A 20,192-nucleotide genomic window follows, 5' to 3' on the forward strand; every position below is an offset into this window, starting at 1 on the left:
GGTTTAATTTTTATTTTCTTGGCTTGGTGACTGGGAATAATAGTGGAATTATGTACATTATTTCTTTCTATAAGCATGATCTGCACCTTTTATTATCTGCTTCATCTTTTTCTGTGTGGCTTCAGTCAAATCAAAGAAAGCTGATCAAGGAGGAGGAAACAGAAGCAAAGCAATATTGGAGATAAGTAGATCATAAGAAGCTGGAAAATGCTCCTGAGCTGGGAAATGTTCCTGAGAAGATTCTACCACATAAGCATGTTCTACCATCCCCAGTGCTGAAAGCCTAGGATCAGAGAGTCTGATCTTTAAAGATGATGGTATGTGAAGTGAGAAGCACTCAACAGGTTTTTGCATATTTCTTTATAAAGATGCATCTGTGAAACGGAGAGATACAGAACCACAGTGAGCAGGCTGGTGGTCCCAGCCAAGAAATGCGAATGAACTTGCATTATTAACAGCAGATGCAAACTTAGGAAAGGAGATACAGATAGAGAACTCTGCTCCCTTAGCTTACCTTCCTATATACTCTGTTCTTTTCAGTAGTTACTATATTTTGTTTTGGTTTTCTATTTTTGTCTTGACGAAGCTGTTTCTTGAGCTGCTGTCCATCAGTTACAGGTCATTGGAGACAAAAGCCTTGAAATTTCCAAACCTGCTTGCAACTGTCAGGTTAAAATGGCTGTTAAACAGGAGAGTACAACACTAGACTGAGTGACAAGGCTGGAGGGTAAAGCTGATTCCAAAGAATGATGCTTTTAAAGGGGAGAAAAAAAAGTTCAACTATCTGGACAAAAGAAACACTTGGCTGTATATTGTGGCCACATCTAGAAAAAAAGCTTTAAGTTATTTTAGATGACCTATTAACATTTTTTATTATATGATACAGGACTTTTCTCCTAATGAAACTGAAAAAAGCTGTGTAACTGTGTTACACACTTTTTATATTTACACTATTCATGGTGTAAATATAACTTTATTCTGTGGTACTAATTTGTTCAAACAATGCACAGATTTTAATAGGTTAGATTTCTGCCTAAATATGAGTTATTATTTGAAATTAAACCTCTTCAAAGACACTGTTCTTCTGTTATCCTGTAGTCTTAGTCATATATTTCCAAATATATGATTCCAGAGCTTATTAACAGCATGACTTTTTCCCCATCTTTGATCACATTCTGGCTGCTAATGCACATCTTGCTTCTGGCTTTTTGTTAAGAGCAGCTGACTACAGTGGTGCTACAGTAAAGGAAAGAGTGAGAACACCAGATATTGCTACATATTCCTGGTTAAAATTCTAGCTGCAGCATGAATTCATCTATATTTCACAGAACAAGTATTGGAGTATATCTATCTCAGTTACCAGTTGCCTGCCTGTTTGATCCCCTGGCTTCCTCATCACAGGAAAGGCTTGTGCTTTTGCTCCCTTGTTAAAGTTCCTAGTGCCAGGTTTTGCCCTTCATGGCATACCTGAGGGCTAACTGAACTCCACAGTTCTACAAAGTGGGCAAACTAAGAGTGTTCTGAAGCATACTAAATCTCCTGAGCTATACACAAAAAATCTCTGTATATTTAGACCAATGATGATGCCATTTCAGTGTGAAGTCAAACTTCATGAGATTATTAGGACCTTGAAACTGAATCCATGTAACAAGCAAATATAAAATTTGTAAAATCTGCTATTACTACTGTATGGAACACAATTTCCATCGCCCATCTTTATAATTAAACATTGGTTCAACAAAGCTGCACTAATTAGATACGTAAACAATTTCTTAATGTTGACTCCTGGTAGTCTCTTTCTCTCATGTTCTCCTTTTTGTGTACTCACTGTTCTGCAAGGCATCATCTTGTGAGACACCATATGGAGTGCTGTATCCAGCTCTGGAGCCCTCAACACAAAGAAAGACATAGACATGTTGGGAGAGGGTCCAGAGGAGGCCACAAAGATGATCAGAGGGCTGGAGCACCTCTCCTGTGAAGACAGGCTGAGAGAGTCGGGGGTGCTCAGCTTGGAGAAGAGAAGGCTCTGGGGAGACCCTATAGCAGCCTTCCAGTACCTGAAGGGGCCTATGGGAAAGCTGGGGAGGGACTGTTCAGAAGGGTGTGTAGCCAAAGGATGAGGGACAGTGGTTCTAAACCAGAGCAAGGTAGATTTAGATTAGACATTAGGAAGAAGTTTTTTACTATGAGGGTGGTGAGACACTGGAACAGACTGCCCAGGGAAGTTTTGGATGCCTCATCCCTGGAAGTGTTCAAAGCCAGGTTGGATGGGGCTTTGAGCAACCTAGTCTGGTGGGAGGTGTCCCTGTCCATGGCAGGGGGGTTGGAACCAGGTGATCTTTAAGGTTCTTTTCAACTCAAACCATTCTATGACTCTATGTTCAACCCTTGATAAGTTTACACTTCCTCTTTAGCACAACTGGACAGATTAAAATCATCTATCTTTTTTTTTACATTATATTTTATACACAGAACATGTATTTTTTTATTCACAGAATTTCTTAAGTGAATGCTTTTAGATTTAGTATTTATATGCATTTAACAATATGATTTCTGCCAATACAGGACTCAAATGCACTAAGACCTTTGCAGACAAATAGTAAAAACTGATCCCTACAAACAAGATTGGATAGTATCAATAAACAAACTTAACAAATACCATGAAGGCAACTTGAGTAAATTAATAAAATCACACAGACCAGGTCTTAGGTTTCACAGTTATCCATTAAGCATCATATGGATATCACTTTGTTTTTGTGATTAGAGAAATAACTGTTAATTATGCTGTAACATAAAAAATTTTGTTGGAGATATTTAAGTTGTCTAGACATGAGTGAAAGAATATGGAGAAAAAATGTATAACATACTATAAGCTATTATGAACAAAAATTAATACATTTATTCTGCAAAGAAATTCCACATGCTTACTATGTATTTCAACTAATCTATTGAGCTTCTGAAGAGCAATTTTGTATTATAAGTGGTATTTGGCATTGGTTCTTTAAAAGCTGATCAGAGATGAAAGACTACTTTCTCTTTTACTCCATCACCAAACGTAACTGAAAATGTTGAAACAAAACATTACAATGCATTTTACTTACTCTCATTCTTCCATTTCTTATTGCTGGTCCATCTTCTGCTAACCTCAATACATACAAATCCATTTTGTACTCCCTTCCTCCTCGGATACTAAACCCAAAACCTTTGGCTCCTTTCTCCAAATCAACGGTGAAATAATCAAAGTCCTGTACAGGCAAATGCAAAATGAAAGATAATTAGCCATATGAGTGTCATGGTGTACATTCAAAAAAAACCCTTTAAAATATATCCCTTCAAAAGTGCATCTATGCAATCGATGCAAGCAAAGAGATCTTCAAAGTGTAGATCTGCACTGACAGACTTTGGCCATTTCTGAAAAGAGACGTGCAAAATGTAAATGCCTAAGTCTAAACTACCCTGAAAGCGCGTTGTCCAGTAGTTTCCAAAATCTCTCCAGACAGTTTCCATATTCACCCTCAACGCTTTCATGGTATCTGAGTGTGTTTATGTCTATGCAGAAGTGCTGATCTGGCAAGTGAGGTAGCAGGCAGTTCCTGCATAAGCATCTTCACAACTAAAAACTAGTGGGAGAGACACCTCCTAAATTCCCAGTAGAACTCAATGTGATCAGCAGGCTGGACTGCATGGAGTGACAAAGCACAACAACTTTCATCACTTCTAGTTAAGGCATGTGCCTTGAGGCGGAGATGGGAAGTAGGAGATCTGAGTTTCACCCTTGCTGTGCCCTGCAGAGACTGAGATTCATCTTTCCAGTTTTTCCTTGGAGGAGTAAAAATCCTCTGCTCATCCAAAGGCAGCTTAATTTAGAACTTTTATTTTAACTCTCTAGCACCTTAAAAATAGCATTTATATAACATCACAGTCACACAATTATAAATGTAGTGTAATTTGACAGATCATATAGTTCATTAATATTAATGATTTTGAAGAACATTCCTCTAGAGAGAAATAGTAACTCTGAGCAAAAACAATAAAAGTGCCTTTTTCCTCTATAATGCCATCTTCTTTACCAAGATATATGACCACTCCCTACACACCCTGATGCTTTCTGTTTAGGACTGCTCTAAGTACTTCACTTTGTACCTGGGGCTGCCTGTACTCCGACAGCGGGTACTGCCGGGTGTCTGGGGAATGCTGCCTGTAATCCATCAGGGGTGGTTGCCTGTAGTCGAGAGGTGGTGGTTGCTGGTAATCCATCACCGGAGGATGCCTGTAGTCCAGCGGAGGCTGTCGGTAGTCTGTTGAGGACTGCCTGTAGTCTGTAAATGGAGGTTGTCGGATGTCAGGTTTCACATCCTGTCTGGCTTTTACTTCTGACCTATAACTGTGAAAGGCAAAATGACTCAACTTCAGAAAGGGGCAAACCGTTAAGAATACACTTTATATGCAGTAATGAGGAGTGAAAGCAAACTGCTGGATCGCAAAATTGCATAAAACACATTTTCACAGAGGAGCAAAACTTCAGAGGGTAAATAGTGAAGGCACCCAAAACCTGTGAGCCCTTTTGAAATGTGGACATAAGTAATTTTCCCTCAGGTCACACTGCGCAATTTTCTGGCTCGTATCAGTGAGATCAGAATTAGGCTAAAAGGGACAGGAACAGGAAAACCATGCTAATTCCCACTTATCTTGCCTACTTGGAAGATGCATGTGAAAACGCCCACAATACTCACTAGAAACTAATGTACTAATAAAGTGATTTTTTTCCAGAATCAAGATACCAATAGAGTAAATGAAACATTAGTGCAGACGGTTATATCCCCTCTGTTCCATTGACATAAACTATTATTATTATGAGCTGCTTAAGGTTAAAAAAGAATACATCATACTAGCTGTTATCTTTTTAATGAAAGATATCCTTTGATATTACATCTATTAATAGAGTGTGCATTATTATTATTACACACTCCCTGTAATACTATCTGATTAAAAGCCTGTAGAAGGTCGTATCGGTATTTATGCACAGAAGCAACACAGGGTAAAAGGAAAACAAATTTGGTTAATGAGGAAGTAATAACAAGCAAAATATTGCTTTAATTGGCAGTTGGTTAGAGGAAGAGGAGTCCTGAAATTTCAAAGAAAATGTGACTTTCAGTAGAAGAGAGACTAGTTAATTAATTCACTCAGATGGGAATGAGTGGCTCCCTTCCCACAGGGAAATCAGTGCATAACGGCATTTTGCACTGCGGGGTGAAGTGAGGAGTATTTCTTACTGCAAACCTCCGTACCTCTGCCATGTCACGTGCTGAATGAGCATAAAGAAAGTCCAGAACCTTTTTAGCAAGGTGATTCCACAATACTAGTTTGAGTTAAATGTAACAAAAATGTTCACATAGTGGATGCTTTTACACTCTCGCCTAAGTGCTGAGGAAATATTTTTTCCTGCACAGGAAATATATATTTCAAACTCTGCTTTAATAATGGTCTGGAAGTTTTCAGCTGACCAAGCGATATATAGATGTACATATATATAAAAATATGTATATATAAATACATACATAGATGTACACATGGAGATACATGGACATATATGGACTGTGAAATATATTTGGTAATGTAGTTACTGATTAAAAAAATGCATTCTGAAAAAAATCAGAGCATTGTTTTTCATCATGTTAATTTTTCTATGAAAAATAATCTAAAAATTTCAAAATATTTCAAATGTGTTTTAAAACTCCATCACTTTATTAGTGCACTTACAGTAACATTATGGCAAATCTCCTATGCACTAGCTTTAATTAGCTGAATGTCTAACCAGACACAAAAATACCAGAACTATTTCCCTTAGACTTTTCTGAAAAGATGAAAATAGCCTGCTGCCACAAGTTGTTTTAAAACCTGTACATAGCATCTATAATAAGACCTGCACATAAACATGCAATCCTATTACTTTCTTTGCTCAGTATCATAATCCTGTAAAAAGAAGACAGAGAAAAAACCAGGCTTACTGTGATACGGAGCCTTATTAATATGGGAAGTAAAAATACTCATTAGTGTTTCTAAGAGTTTTAAAAATCTTTTTTTGATTTTGATACAGAAACAATGTACGTGGCTATATAAAAAAACCTGTAATCTGACACAAAATCTAGTGAAAAATGATACTACATGAACTAGCAATAATGGACCTTTTTCTGGTCATCCTTAGGCAGGTTCCCAGTGTGGGATCCCAGCTGTATCCCAGACGATGATGTTTTTATTTACAGTTGAAGGCACTGCAATTTTTGCTGAGTATGTAAATTGTGTCATGATCAGTTATAGCTTATGCTTTTCAGTAAAACTATTAAAGAATTTTTTTTCTGGAACTTTAATTAATATAGTTTACTGGACCCCTCTGAAAATGCTCAGTCTGACAGACTTTTAATATTGACTTAAAACTGTGCAGAGAGACTTTAGTGAAGGCTTTGCAATGGATTTTGTCAGAAATAAATGTCTTCTAGGAGGTAAAAAAATTACTCAAAGAAATATAAGGCATAGAAATTTGCCAGGTCTAACTAACTGATACAAAATAATTAGGGGCAAGTGAAAGTTCTACATCTGTTAAGCAAGGAGAATTAAAGGTCATAGTGTCTAAATAACAGCTGAACTCAAATACCTCCAGAAATAAGAAGTTACAATCCTTTAACTAGCATTTACTATTTGGGGAAGAGGGTCTTGATGAGGTATGTTGGTAACTGAAGATTAGCATAAAGACAGTCAGTGTAATCAGTGCCATTTTACACGCTAAAAATTAATTCAAAGACTAAATAGTGTTGATTGGAGATCACAGAGTTGTATCATTTCACAGTCTGAACATGCTTTTTATATATACAGCTTTTAATACAGCTGGTCACAAATTTCTATCCCCCTGCCACTTGAAATCCATCACAGATAAGTTTGTCAATGCATATGCATAAATTATGCATGAGAAATTGGCTGGAAAATTGCACATCATAGATAAAACCTGTTATAAAACTATCTTCCTGACTCCAGAACTATAATAGATGAAAAGAAAAGAAAAGATAAAAGAAAAGAAAGAAAAAAGAAAAGAAAAGAAAAGAAAAGAAAAGAAAAGAAAAGAAAAGAAAAGAAAAGAAAAGAAAAGAAAAGAAAAGAAAAGAAAAGAAAAGAAAAGAAAAGAAAAGAAAAGAAAAGAAAAGAAAAGAAAAGAAAAGAAAAGAAAAGAAAAGAAAAGAAAAGAAAAGAAAAGAAAAGAAAAGAAAAGAAAAGAAAAGAAAAGAAAAGAAAAGAAAAGAAAAGAAAAGAAAAGAAAAGAAAAGAAAAGAAAAGAAAAGAAAAGAAAAGAAAAGAAAAGAAAAGAAAAGAAAAGAAAAGAAAAGAAAAGAAAAGAAAATGAAAAAAGGCCGCCTCACAATCAGATACTGATACACCTACATTTTGTAAATGGCATTGATAAAGTATTATGCTAGGAATGAAATTATTAGCAAGGAATACTTGAGCATTTATCCCCTTGGCAAACATACGATCCTGATGGACATTTGAGGAAGGCTGGCTAGAACCTTGTTCATAAACACGTGTTTCACACCTGAACGGGGTTTGTAGATCATCCTGGCATTCGAAACTCATGCTTTGCCAGTGCAATCACATGGCCGTGGCTTGTCAGAGCTCCACCAGGGATGTCTCGCAGACGTTAGAAACAGCACTAAGACCCAGCACAAGGGCGTCCCGTGCTCCTCACAGGAGGCAGAGGCTGGAGGAGTTGCTCTTACCTGTTCTCATGTCCCTGGAGCTGGAGGGGCTGTGGAGGCGGTGGCTGGGCGACAGGGCTGTGCTGGGCGACGGGGCTCTGCTGGGCCAGGGGGCTCTGCTGGGCCAAGGGGCTGTGCTGCTGGGCCATGGGGCTCTGCTTCTCCGAGCTGGGGGCCGAGGCTGGGCTGTTCAGCTCTGCGTAATGGGAAGCTGGAGATTAAAGACCTGTCACGGCATGGCATTTAATAAAGGGCAAAGGTAGGCAGTAACTATTTCTGGTCATACGCTACCTCTGAAAATTTATGCTTTGTTGCTTTTACTCTCTTGGGTCATAACTACATTTTAAGACATCTAAACCTAATGGGCTCCTTTTAATAGTACGTGGGATCTGAAAGCTTGGTCACTTCTATAACTCCGTTTGACACCTCTATTCTTTAACACCCAGTTGAACAAAGCAAATTGCTTCCTTGTTTCATGTTTGCTTTTAAAGCCTAGAAATACTGATCATAGAATCATAGAATAATTTGAGTTGGAAGGGACCTTTAAAGGTCATCTGGTCCAACTCTCCTGCAATGAGCAGGGACATCTTCAACTAGATCAGGTTGCTCAGAGTCCCATCCAACCTGATCTTGAATGTTTCCTGAGATGGGGCTTCTACAACCTCTCTGGGTAACACGTTCCAATGTTTCACCACCCTCATCATAAAAAATTTCTTCCTTACATTAAATCTAAACTAACTCCCTTTTAGTTTAAAACCACTACCCCTTGCCCAATCACAACAGACTTTGCTAAAAAGTCCCTCTCCATCTTATAGGCCCCCTTGAAGTATTTAGAAGCTGCAATAAGGTGTCCCTGGAGCTTTCTTTGCCAGGCTTAACAACTCCAACTATCTGAGCCTTTCTGCACAGAAGTATTATATCCTTCTGATCAGTTTTGTAGCCCTTCTCTGGACCCATCCCAACAGGTCCATGCCTTTCCTGTGCTGAGGACTCCAGAGCTGGACACAGACGGGGTCTCACAAGAGAGGAGTAGAGTGGCAGAATCACCTCCCTTGACCTGCTGGCCATGCTTCTCTTGATGCAGCCCAGGATACAGTTGGGCTTCAGAGCTGCAGCACACATTGTCAGTTCATGTCCAGCTTTTCATCCACCAGTACTGCCAAGTCCTTCTCCACAGGGCTGTAGTCAATCACTTAATCTCTCGGCCTAAATTGATATCGGAGGTTCCCCCAACCCAGGTGCAGGACCTTGCACTTGGTCTTGCTGAACCTCATGAAGTACACATGGGCCCACTTCTTCAGCTTGTCCAGATCCCTCTGGATGGCACTCCCTCCCTCAGACATGTTAGTTGCACCACAGAGTCTGGTGTCACCAGCAAACTAGCTGAGGGTGCACTCAATCCCACTGTCTGTGTCATTGCTGATGCTATTAAACCTCACTGGTCCCAGCACAGACCCCTGAGGGACACCACTTGACATCTATCTCCATCTGGACATCAAGCCGTTGACCACAACCATCTGGATGTGACAATCCAACCAATTCCTTATCCACTGAACAGTCCACTCACCAAATCCATATTTCTTCAATTTAGAGAAGGATGCCATGGAGGATTGTGTCAAAGGCCTTGCAGAAGTCCAGATAGATGACATCTGTAGCTTTTTCCTTGTCCACCAATAACAGTCATTCCACTGTAGAAACCCACTAGGGTGGTCAGGCAGGACTCAACCTTGGTGAAGCCATGCTGGCTGTCCTTAATCACTGCCCTGTCCTCCATGTGCCTTATCATAGCTTCTAGATGTTTGAAATACTTTTCAGTTTGAAAAAAACTTTTCATTTTGAGAGAATGAATGATTGTATTGCTTTAACCACTCTTAGGGGATAACAGACTGTTGTCACAAAATCTAAATCACTGGTGTGCTTGTGTTAGCTCCTGCTCCCTTTGATCTTAACAAGAGTATCCTATGCTTTCTAAATCTTTGGGGACTGTGAGCACTAAACCCAATATCAATAAATTCTGACTAACCAGCTAAACTGATGTTTTCTTTCACTGTGTTGTGCCAAACGACCAGGGTTTTACACAGGAACACTGAAGAAAACCAGAATCCTTCTTTCCAAACAACATGCAATTCAAAAAGACAGAGAGGCTGGGGTAGGAAATGTTGCTGTGTTACAAATAAAGGATGCCAATCTTCCTCCAGGCTCCCCACTGCACTTCAGAGAAAACACAGCTGGCACTGAGATAATATCAAATATATTTCTCCTGAAACATTGGCGCAGTTATGCTGCTCATCACTTACCTATTAAGAAGTGTAAATAAAAGAGACTCCACCCACAAGGGGACAGAACACTGCAGAAATAATTGCTCATTCATTATCCACAGCAAAGGTACACATTGTTATCTTTTATTCCTGCTTGCAACAGAATGAGTGAGGCCAGAGTTGGGTGGTGCAAGGCATCCAGAATGGACATGTGTGTGGCTGAGCATCCCTAACAGCAATAGCTATGCACATTCTAGATCTTGTCTCATTTTATATTTGGATTTTGAATGATTTTTTTTTTTAACATGTGAGTTTGTCCCCTATGACTGCACACTTCTAAAGGCTCTCTATTGATTTAATTTATGCTCATAATTATTTTAAAAATTTTGGTTACTTTATTAAAAATCTTTCTAATTTAGGCTTAATTGTCAGAAAAGCTTGTATATTTGCACTTAAAACACTCTCATGCAGGCATAAGCAATACTTGTCTGTGTAATTACTATGCTCCAGGCTTTAATTGCCCACTTTGCATCTGTGAGTCTCTTTTGTATCGCAATGTTTCAGAGACAAAGATTGGGAATGCTGTCCCTTATTTCTACATTACTCTCATAACTATGGATGAACTAGTCAAATCATAAACTGCTTCTAAAACTGCTTTGCATTTATATGGTATTTTTCACCTGAAAGTACATTACAAAGGTATTAGATTTTTCCCTAATTTTGTAAGCTAGGAAGCTAATATCAGAAGGTAAATGAGGTGTCCAGTGTCACACAGGGAAGGTATGCCTTGGGCACAAATCATTTCTCACCACTAGCACCCAAGAAGATCTTGCAGCACTGCATCACAGGCGCACATGTGGGAGCATCTTTTTAATTTAAGGTATCTGTCTCTAACGCTGAACTATTAGCAATTTGCTAATATGAATTAATCTGGAGAGGACTATTAATTAAGGCATTAATACCAGGGAGGTCTAAATAAGCTACAAGGACTGCATGCAGCATTAAACTTGTCAGTAGATGCCCGCAAAACTAATCTCCAGTCATTACACAGCAACACTTTGATGTGAATTCTGAACTTGTGTATGTTTCTGTTTTCTCCTTCAGTGAATTTAACAAAGTACATAAGATGGTCGATGTCAGACTATTTCCCTGTCCAGTTGCTGGATGCAGCAGCAGAAGGTGAAGGTTGCCTAACTGGGGTGTGAATCATTAAGTAACTACATTACTTGCCGTGTGACATTCCTAGCTTTAATGGCATTTTTTTCTGAGATATAAAGCCACAGTCTCATTAATACGGTACAATTAATACACAAGTACAGCACATTGTTAAACTAAGAAAAGCCCTGAAATCAGCCCCCAAATCCATGACACCGACATCAAAAGATCTTCACTGATTAGCTGTGAAGTAATGACCAGAATAATGAATCTGTCCCCTTATGCTCACCCTACAAATGAGATCATTTAGGGCTTCGTTCTTTCCTGTCTTGTGCATTTATAGTGATATAGTGGAGGAAACTACCAAACTTGAACTCTTCCTTCACTTCACTTTTTGTCCCAGGTAGCTGGTAGCTGAACATGCCCAGGGACAGCCATTGCAGTCTCTTGAGAGTCACTTTGACAAAATTTGGTTTGATTTATAGCAGGATATAAGGAAATGAACTCAAAACTTTATTCTCTTGTAGGGTGCTTTTCCATGTAGAAGACAATTTTTCCAAAAAACAGTAGCACTGACTTTCTAGCACTAAGCTCTTTCTCAGGTTTCTCCAGGTTTGCTTTAAACATCTTGTTCATAACTAGAAACTTGTCCAAGAATTCAGGTATTATTTGAGCTGGTTTTAAGGCTGGAATTCTGGTGTGCTGTACTGGGAAAGTGAAACAAAAAATGTTCTTTCAAGCAGTGACATAATTCAAGCTAATTGGAGGCTACTTAAAATGTTCTTCCTGTTTTTAAGGGCCATTGACTTACCCTCCTGAGGAATGATGCGAAGAGTTACACTGAGACCCGCATCTTTAATTAGCTTCACAATGTCTGCATGAGGCATGTTAATAATAGACTGGCCATTCACAGCTAAAATCCGGTCTCCAACTTTAAGTTTTGCACAGCGATCTGCAGGGCTTCCATCAATTATCCGTCCTATTTTATGGGGTACAGCTAGAGAAGGAACAATAGTCACAGTTAGTATATGCTGAAACAAGCGGCGATTGTCACAAGCAAAAGAAAATGAGTTCATTTGGAAGAAAGTTCTAGATGAGCTTGAGTATAAATGTTTAAGAATATAAATTCTTATACAATGTCATTTGCATTAACACAGCGCAGATTTCACCAAAATTCCAGAATCTCGATGTGCGTATATACATGGCATATACATATGAAGTCCAAAACCAGTTTACAGTTCTCTTAGTTTGCAAACCTGGCATGTAACAAGATGATATACAGATCAGGAGAACAATAAGGCATTAAAACAACAAAGGGGATAAATTTGCATAGTAAATAGTAGTCATAAATTGCCTCCCTCCTCCTACTTTACAGAATTTGTAGGTTGCAACAGAGGCACTACAAACATGGCCTATTTTGTATACAAATAGAGGTTATTACCGAAAATGCCCAGGGTTCACTAAATTGTTCTCCTCCTCCATTCAGATACGTTAATTGATAAATAGAAATTGTGCTGAAGATTTACTGAGATATGCAGCTTTCTAATTAGATACATGCTAGCACGGATTTAGTTAAACGTGTACAGACACATTTACTACATCAAATAGAGCCCCTCACACACACACTTTCACACAACTTTACAGATTATTTTTGCTTCTCCTTTTGCTTTTCTCTAGGGTTCTCCACTTTTCTATGTACTCCATCCATTCTCTTGTTCTCTCTTTTCCACTGAATTTTCTAAATATTATTATTGATTTTTCTCCCAGTTTTTCTTCCCTATTATCCTCTGTTTTTTAACTAAATGCATACACCATAGCTGACTCTTCTATCTAGGCTCTCCATAAAGTGTGCTATTTTTCTTTCTCTCCACTAGTCATAAATACACTTATCACAATTAAATCTGGTGATATATTCTATTAATTTCCTAACAGTGTCTGAGTATCTCTCATCAACCCCACACTTCAGTCCTGGCAAGCATCACAAAGCAGTTCAGCCTCAATATCCATCTGCAACTGGTGTTTAAAAACAGTTGTGTTTCTTTTTTTTAAAAAAACCTATTTTTTTTTTTAAAAATCTATCCTTAAAATTCTAATATATTAAGAGAACTTGGAATAGGTGAAAGAAAAGATTAATCAAACATTATTATTTTTAAAATAAAATATTTAGGCTATCATTGCTCAAATGAAACAAAGCTCTAACAGGAGATGCATTCAGAATACTCCGTGAAGATTTCCCAGCCTTCTGATAAACATTCCCTGACGGTGATGCTTTAAAATATACTAAGTATGAATAAGTACACTTTGTACAAAACTTGCATTAATTTTGCCCTCAATACAGATGTATTCCTGCCATGCATTCATATCAATAAGTAAACAAGTAAAGAGTAACTTAACACTGAAAAAGTTTACATTCACATAGAGTCTTTTGCATCAAACCAGTTCTTAAATCTTCACCAAGAATAAGTTTAATTATGACTAAAACATGCCTCTTTCTGGTATATGTAATAATATCTGTCTGAAAATACCATGATTGTACTATACACCAGTGAAGATTTGAAAATGAGATTGACTTGTACGAGAGAGAAAGAAGTTTAGTAGGAAGATAGAAGGGGAAGTATTATGGCCAAGATGACACAATTAAAATTCCCATGCTTGCCAGTTCTAAATCTGAAGATGTTTTTTGCTAGCCTAGATACTTAACTAGAGACATAATTTCAGTAGTGAGGGAGCTAGGTGGGTGTAAAATCTTATTAATTTGCCATAACAATATTTGTTGGACTTCTTGCACCTGAGAAGTGAACAGAGCAGATGTCTGCACGCTTGAGATGTCTGCTAAAATCAAAGCTGGAGGTGAGAGAGCTTTGAGAATCTGATTCTGCTCCAAAATCTGAGAAAAGGAAAGGGAGGGAGAACTTTGAATTTCTTTTTTCTTCCTCTTAAACCTAATGGCCTTTACCTTCCCATTAAATGTATCTACTCTAAATGTTTTGGTATCACTGCACTCCCTTTATCCTGCTCTTCTATGAAAGATTCAGCAGTAGGTGACCTTCAGAACAAAGCTAATGTCTGTCCAGGTGCCTTTCTACTGCAATTTTTTTTCTGATGATTTAATGCTCCTATTCTGAGCTTGTATTGGTGCCATGTGCTGTTCTATGACCTTGCTGAAGGGTTGGGCATGTAAAGTTTTTGAGAAAGAACCTGAATCTCTATCACATTCTGCAAAGGAGACCACTAGCGTGCTATATCAGGGTTTTATGGGCAAATCCAGTGAATTACTAATGAAACTCACAGCTATTCAGCCGAGGCTGATTTCTCTGCATTTCTAGATAACATGAGAAGTTTATCTCCTGGCTTCTTTTCTCTCAGTAAAATCCTGAGGAGTTTCTGGTCTCTGCTTGCTCTCCACAGTTGAGCTCTGCCTGCGACTCCTCCATATCTGGCCACTATGGTCCCTGCTGCTGCCTTAGAAGGGGAGGATTTATTGAAGGATTTATTTATGTGTATGAGTGCTTCTAAGAGATGCAGGTTATCTGATGTGTAGGTTACTCATAAAGACATGGATGTGTTAGAATATGTTTGAAACCTTCAAATTTTCAAGAGCCTGTGGTGGTGAAACACCTACTATGAAGGAATAAGGAGTAAGGAGCTACTTTTGTAGGAGACTAATTAAGCAAAAGCTAAGGAGCAAACGTAGAAGTGAACTGTGAAGTTCCATAATGGAGAATTTTTATCATTTAGAATGGTCGCACGTAAAACAGGCATGGAAGACCTGTGAAACTATCAATAGAGTGAGTTGAGTGGCACACAAGATCTCATGAAAAAAAGGAAGATGTTGCACATGGGGAAAAAATAATGCTGCCTAAGCTTAAGTGGAGATAAGCCCTAAATTAATTATTACCACTCAAAGGTCTTGAAATAAATGTTCCAACTGCTCTGAAAACATAAACCCAGTAAAACAGTAAACATCTGCAGCTTGGAGAAGAGAAGGCGGGGAAACCTTCTGGAGGGACAGAAGAATGAAAGGATTCAGATAGGGATTAGACAATTTCTCAGGGGTGGACCCACTGCTGATTAAATCAGAAAGTTGTGAAAGCTAGGTACATGCCCGGGGAAGGTCCCCGTCTGCTGTAGGTGCTGTCTTCTCTGCCACCTGCCATGGCCAGGGGCAGTGTGGACCTGTGCAGCTCCTCAGTGTCTCCCAGCATCACAGGTCTCTTCTTGGAGAGAAACCTCCTATATTTGGCATTTCATTAGGGCTTTGTGAATACATCACATTTTTTTCCTTAAACTGGGTCTTCAGAGTTTTATTTTTAAGTGGAGCATTTAAAAATGTATCCTTTTAAAGCAAGTCCCAGATCACTTCACTGGTGGTAAGTGTTTCTGCTTGCTCTTAAAATTTTTACTAATCGATTCACACCTCTTTCCAGAATTTGCCACAAGTTGTTCTCCAAACGTATGTACATTTTGAACAGTGGCAGCACGTGCCTGGATTAGGCTCTGTGGAGAACCTGATCCACTTATTTCAAAACACTGAGTTACCTGCACAGCATTTAACGTCAGCAGGCCATACAGAAACACTTGGATCTGTGGCTTCTTCTTTTTTTCCCCCAGAATCCTATTCATACTAAGAGTGAGCACAGAAAACAAGTTGCCCCTTTGCAGGACAATTAATTTCTTAGTTCTCTCAGACTACACAATGAATGAGACTGCAAAGGAAAAATAGTATGGTAAACAGGGATTTAAAAAGATTTCTTTAACTGTTGAAAATATGGGAAATAATTGAGATGCAGCTTATATGTGTATAAAACATACAGTCCTTCAAAACAGATATATAGGATTTTTTTTTCTCTAATACTATCAAGACAACCAAAAGGTAATACCTTAAGAAAACCTACCTTAGAGAGAAAATAAAGCAAGTCAAGGCAGAAATGATAATCCTAGATTGAAATAATCTAGCACAGAACAGCAATGCCTCCAAAGTATTTCCTAACAGATCTTATGGTGAGATCCAACTTTTCTGTGGTGTGCTTTTTTAAAAAAAATTTGTGAGTTCAGGAAAACTTGAATCCTGAGAGCACCAAAGATTCTAAGATATTTGAAGGCATCAACCTCTCCCCTCAGATATTTACAGCATTGTGTCAGAAGCAAAAAAATGACCCAGCTAATGCTTTCCCTGAAAGTAGTTAATTGTGTAATAATCAGCTCTAAGAATTTAAATAAAAAAAAATCAAGAGACAAAATGATTTAAAAGAAATCTCTGCATTTAGAAAGTGGATAAGGTCTGCTTTCAGAAGCTTCCTGATAACTACTATTTTTATCTATATTAATATTTTTATTTGACAAAATCACCCATTTTTGCTCTCCATGATCCAAATTAACTTCCTTCACACCACAGGAAAGAAAGAGTAAATTCTGTAGTATTACACCTGAGGGTCCATATTCTTGGTCCAGATGTACAGAGCCAGAGAAGTTGCTGAATGCAGATACCTCTTCTAACACTGTATGTATCTATCAGCCTCTTACATTTTGGAAATAAAAATGATTTCTCCTCACTTAGGAGACCTGTATGCTAGAAATAGCTGTTTCTAAGAAGATGTTACCAAGAAATAATGCTTTTCTGATTTACATGAAGATTTTTTTTTATATCTATTCAGTACTTTTAAACATAACTGTGGAGACTGTATTTTGTAGAAAGCAACTTTCCTATTTTTTCCCCTATATAGTAGCTAAATGTCAAAAATGATCAGTTAAGGGGAAAAAAAATCAAACCTCTAATTTATCCATTAAACCCTCTGGCAGATACATTCTTTCAATCCTTTCTAATGTTAATGGATATAGATAGTAAACCAAGCAAATGAACCTTCCTGAGCCATCTGTCCTTTTCAATGTTATACAGCTGATCATATGAATATTTATTATATCCTCAATTCTCAAAAGGTGCAAGAGTTTTCATTCAACCAGTAGGCTCCAGCATATCATATTTTAATTGGGAGAATATATTAAATGTAAACTTGTGTAATTTCATTGCTACTGAGTAATCTAAAATGTGGGAAGCTTGAGTATAGTGGATTTTCTATCAGGGTTAACAGTAGAATCAAGATAAAATATTTTCCTGAAATTGATGGGCTAATTCATGTGACATTCATTTGGAAAATAGGAATCGGTGACATGCTGCATAGTTGCAGATGATAATAATAATTCCTTTTGTTTATGAGGTTAATGAACCTTTGAATTGCAACATCCCATTTTGTGCTGATATGGAGCATATTTATTGGCACAGCACAGGCTAAGAAACTAGGTGGGAAGGAGTGCATATACATCAGAATTCTGAAGATCTAAGAAAAAATTAATGAAACTTTAGTGCTTCAAATCAAAATTCTCATGAAAACAAAATGGGGTCTGTGGAATCATTAGAAAAAATCTTGATTCCCTTCCCAGGTTTGTGCTAAAGAAAACTCACAGAATTTGTTCTTTGAAAATACATGAGCAGCACCACTGTGCTCAAATGATCTACTCAGGAATATGCTGGAGGACAGAAGTAATCTAGAGCGGGGAGTGATGTGGTTAAGATTCTCCATGCTTTGTTCTCCCCCAAATATCCAACAAGCCAATTTATTATTTCATGCCTGCAAACTGCAGTGATATTAAAAATCTCTTTCAAGTCTTAAGATTATTTCACTATCATTAATCACATATATTGATTTGAAAAACAAAATCATGTAAGAAAATCCAAAACATGCTATCAGTTAAACAAGCTTAAAAAACATACAAAAATCTACCTGAAGAGACAGAACAGCTCAAATGTGAATATCAAAGCTAAGCAGCAACAAGACACCAGGTTCTTTGCCCACAAGTGGTAAATATTTTCTACAGGGGACTCGGGTTTTAACTGCTCTGTTCTAAAGACCTTCAAGGTGGGATAGACAGGCATCCTAATTTCCAAATCTCTGTTTTCTTTAGATTTTGCAGGTTGGTCACAGAAAACTGTGTCCCCAGGGCACCATTTTATCCAGGAAGAAGCACGGGTGAAATTGCAGCACAAATAACTGTCCCAGATCACACAGTTATCATTGATCAATAAGCTGGTTTTTATCTCTAAACTGCAAGGAGTTCAAAGAAACTCTGGGGCTGAATGAGACATTTCAGAATGCTGCCTTCTGCAGTCAGCAGAGGCTTATCTTGGATTTATGGCTTTTAGTTAAGACTGCATGTTTTGAGAAATGAGAGAAACTTCTTTCATTAGACTGTTTTATCATATTTCGAAAATCCAGCAGTCATTGGCAGTGTAGGGGCAAATTGAATCCAAAACTCCACTTTTGCTATACAGGAGGAAGTTTATAACAAGCATGCGCAGTCATCTGCCTTTAACATTTTAAAAATTGTTTATTGATTTTGTCTGTGTTTTCAGTTTGTTTGCACTTTATAATTGTGCTAATTGACAGTACCTGCTACAGTAAAATTCATGGAAATATTTTTAATTTTCCAATTTCACTAGAAGTTGCCAGTTAATGAGATCTGTTTACAACATGTTTGGGGTTTTTTTTCCTACAGAAATTAGGATGTTAGATTTATAGGATATCAAAAGTTTTTGTCCTAAAGAAAGATGCGTCCCAAACACATGAAGACATGAAGTAGACAGGGACAAGTGTACTCCATAAAGTTCTGGGACAAATTAATCCAGAAATCTCCTTTTAGCCATTTCCAGCTGGCTGCAAGTGCTTTTGCATGGGATACAGATAGTGAAGTTATCCTGACACCCTGAAAAGCTCCACAAGAAAGGAGTTTTACCACCAAGGACACACACCATTGAGTATTATCCTAAAGGTAATGCAAAGAGTAGGTTAATTAGTTCGATTAACTATTTCAACTGTAATGTGACACAATACTGCCCATGACAGGGAGACTGGATTAAATGATCTCTAAGGTCCCTTCCAGCCTAGGCCATTCTACGATTCTATGATACTCCTGCATGAGGCAATGCCACCCCAGGGCACAGCTGTACCTCCATAGCCTCACACTGCTGCAGGACACTGGGGACTTGGAGTGGAGAGCCCCAGGAGGAGCCCCTCCTTGCAGAACTACACATGCTGCAAGTTTTCTTACTGAGGGAAGCATGAAGGTATTTCTCAGGACAGATCTTCCAATATAGGCTGTAGTTTGCTTAGTTCAGCCACTTGACTCTGTCACTGAACCATCTAGAAGATGTTAGTGATTTGGTGGACAGTTGCCTGGAAAGATCTCCACAGACCTGTGAGGATAAATCATTCCAGATCTGCCCCAAACTAAAAGTGAAAACCTAGGGTTAGCTTTCAAGCATTCAGCTGGGGATAGCTGGTGACACTGACTCCTCTAAAGAAATCCGATTGGAGATAAAATTTTGATAAATTATGTGTGGCCTGCTCAGCAAAAGAAAGCACGGAGTAAGGTCAAATTTAGGTGGTCTGTCTGGAGAGGGGATGAGAGCCAAAGTACCTATTCATGGGTCTCTCGTGGGAAAGGGTCTGGGGGAAAGCATAATAATATGTTTTAGGGGAAGTGGAAGTTAATTCTTTCATTAGGAGCAGGTCAGGAGCCTGGCCAGGTGCATTTTCTTCTCTTAATCTCTTAGTACTCTAAGATCTGCTGCACTCTGCACTAGCCAAAATGACTTGCTCCTGGATGTTCCACTCAAAAGCAGTTCTTTATTTATCCACTTTATCTTCTTTTACTGATACAATTTTGAAGCTTGGCTGACCTTGTCAATGCCCCTGCTCTGCCCTGTGAAATCTCTTCATTCAATCCTTGTTATTGTTTTCCAATTCTGATCTGCCCCACATCAGAACTGTAGTTTGGTGCAAAATAATCCCCTGTGCTGGATTAGAGAACATCCCAAGTAATGCTTTGGCAAAGGGGAGACAAAATTTTTACCATTATAGAACAGAGGAAAATAAACGTGCCACGAGAATTAAGTAAAAATTACACATACATATAAAGAGGCTTCAAATTATTTAACAGTAACTTGTTAAAATGACAGCTGCTACAGTGCTGCCTATCA

General features: G+C 38.2%; 1 protein-coding gene across 1 annotated transcript in view; it reads right to left on the minus strand.

Moving 5' to 3' along the window:
* LOC104279744 (membrane-associated guanylate kinase, WW and PDZ domain-containing protein 2-like) overlaps positions 1–20,192 on the minus strand; it is a gene marked incomplete at both ends in the record, with an annotated part of 44,453 nt that overhangs the window by 16,230 nt on the left and 8,031 nt on the right. Inside the window, 4 exons of the mRNA XM_009877126.1 lie at positions 3,102–3,245; positions 4,144–4,384; positions 7,767–7,941; positions 11,970–12,155. Of these exons, the coding sequence (XP_009875428.1) occupies positions 3,102–3,245; positions 4,144–4,384; positions 7,767–7,941; positions 11,970–12,155 (746 nt within the window). The remainder of the gene's footprint in view (positions 1–3,101; positions 3,246–4,143; positions 4,385–7,766; positions 7,942–11,969; positions 12,156–20,192) is intronic.

The sequence above is a fragment of the Apaloderma vittatum genome, unplaced genomic scaffold, assembly GCF_000703405.1.
Source record: "Apaloderma vittatum isolate BGI_N311 unplaced genomic scaffold, ASM70340v1 scaffold739, whole genome shotgun sequence".
Lineage (NCBI taxonomy): Eukaryota > Metazoa > Chordata > Aves > Trogoniformes > Trogonidae > Apaloderma > Apaloderma vittatum.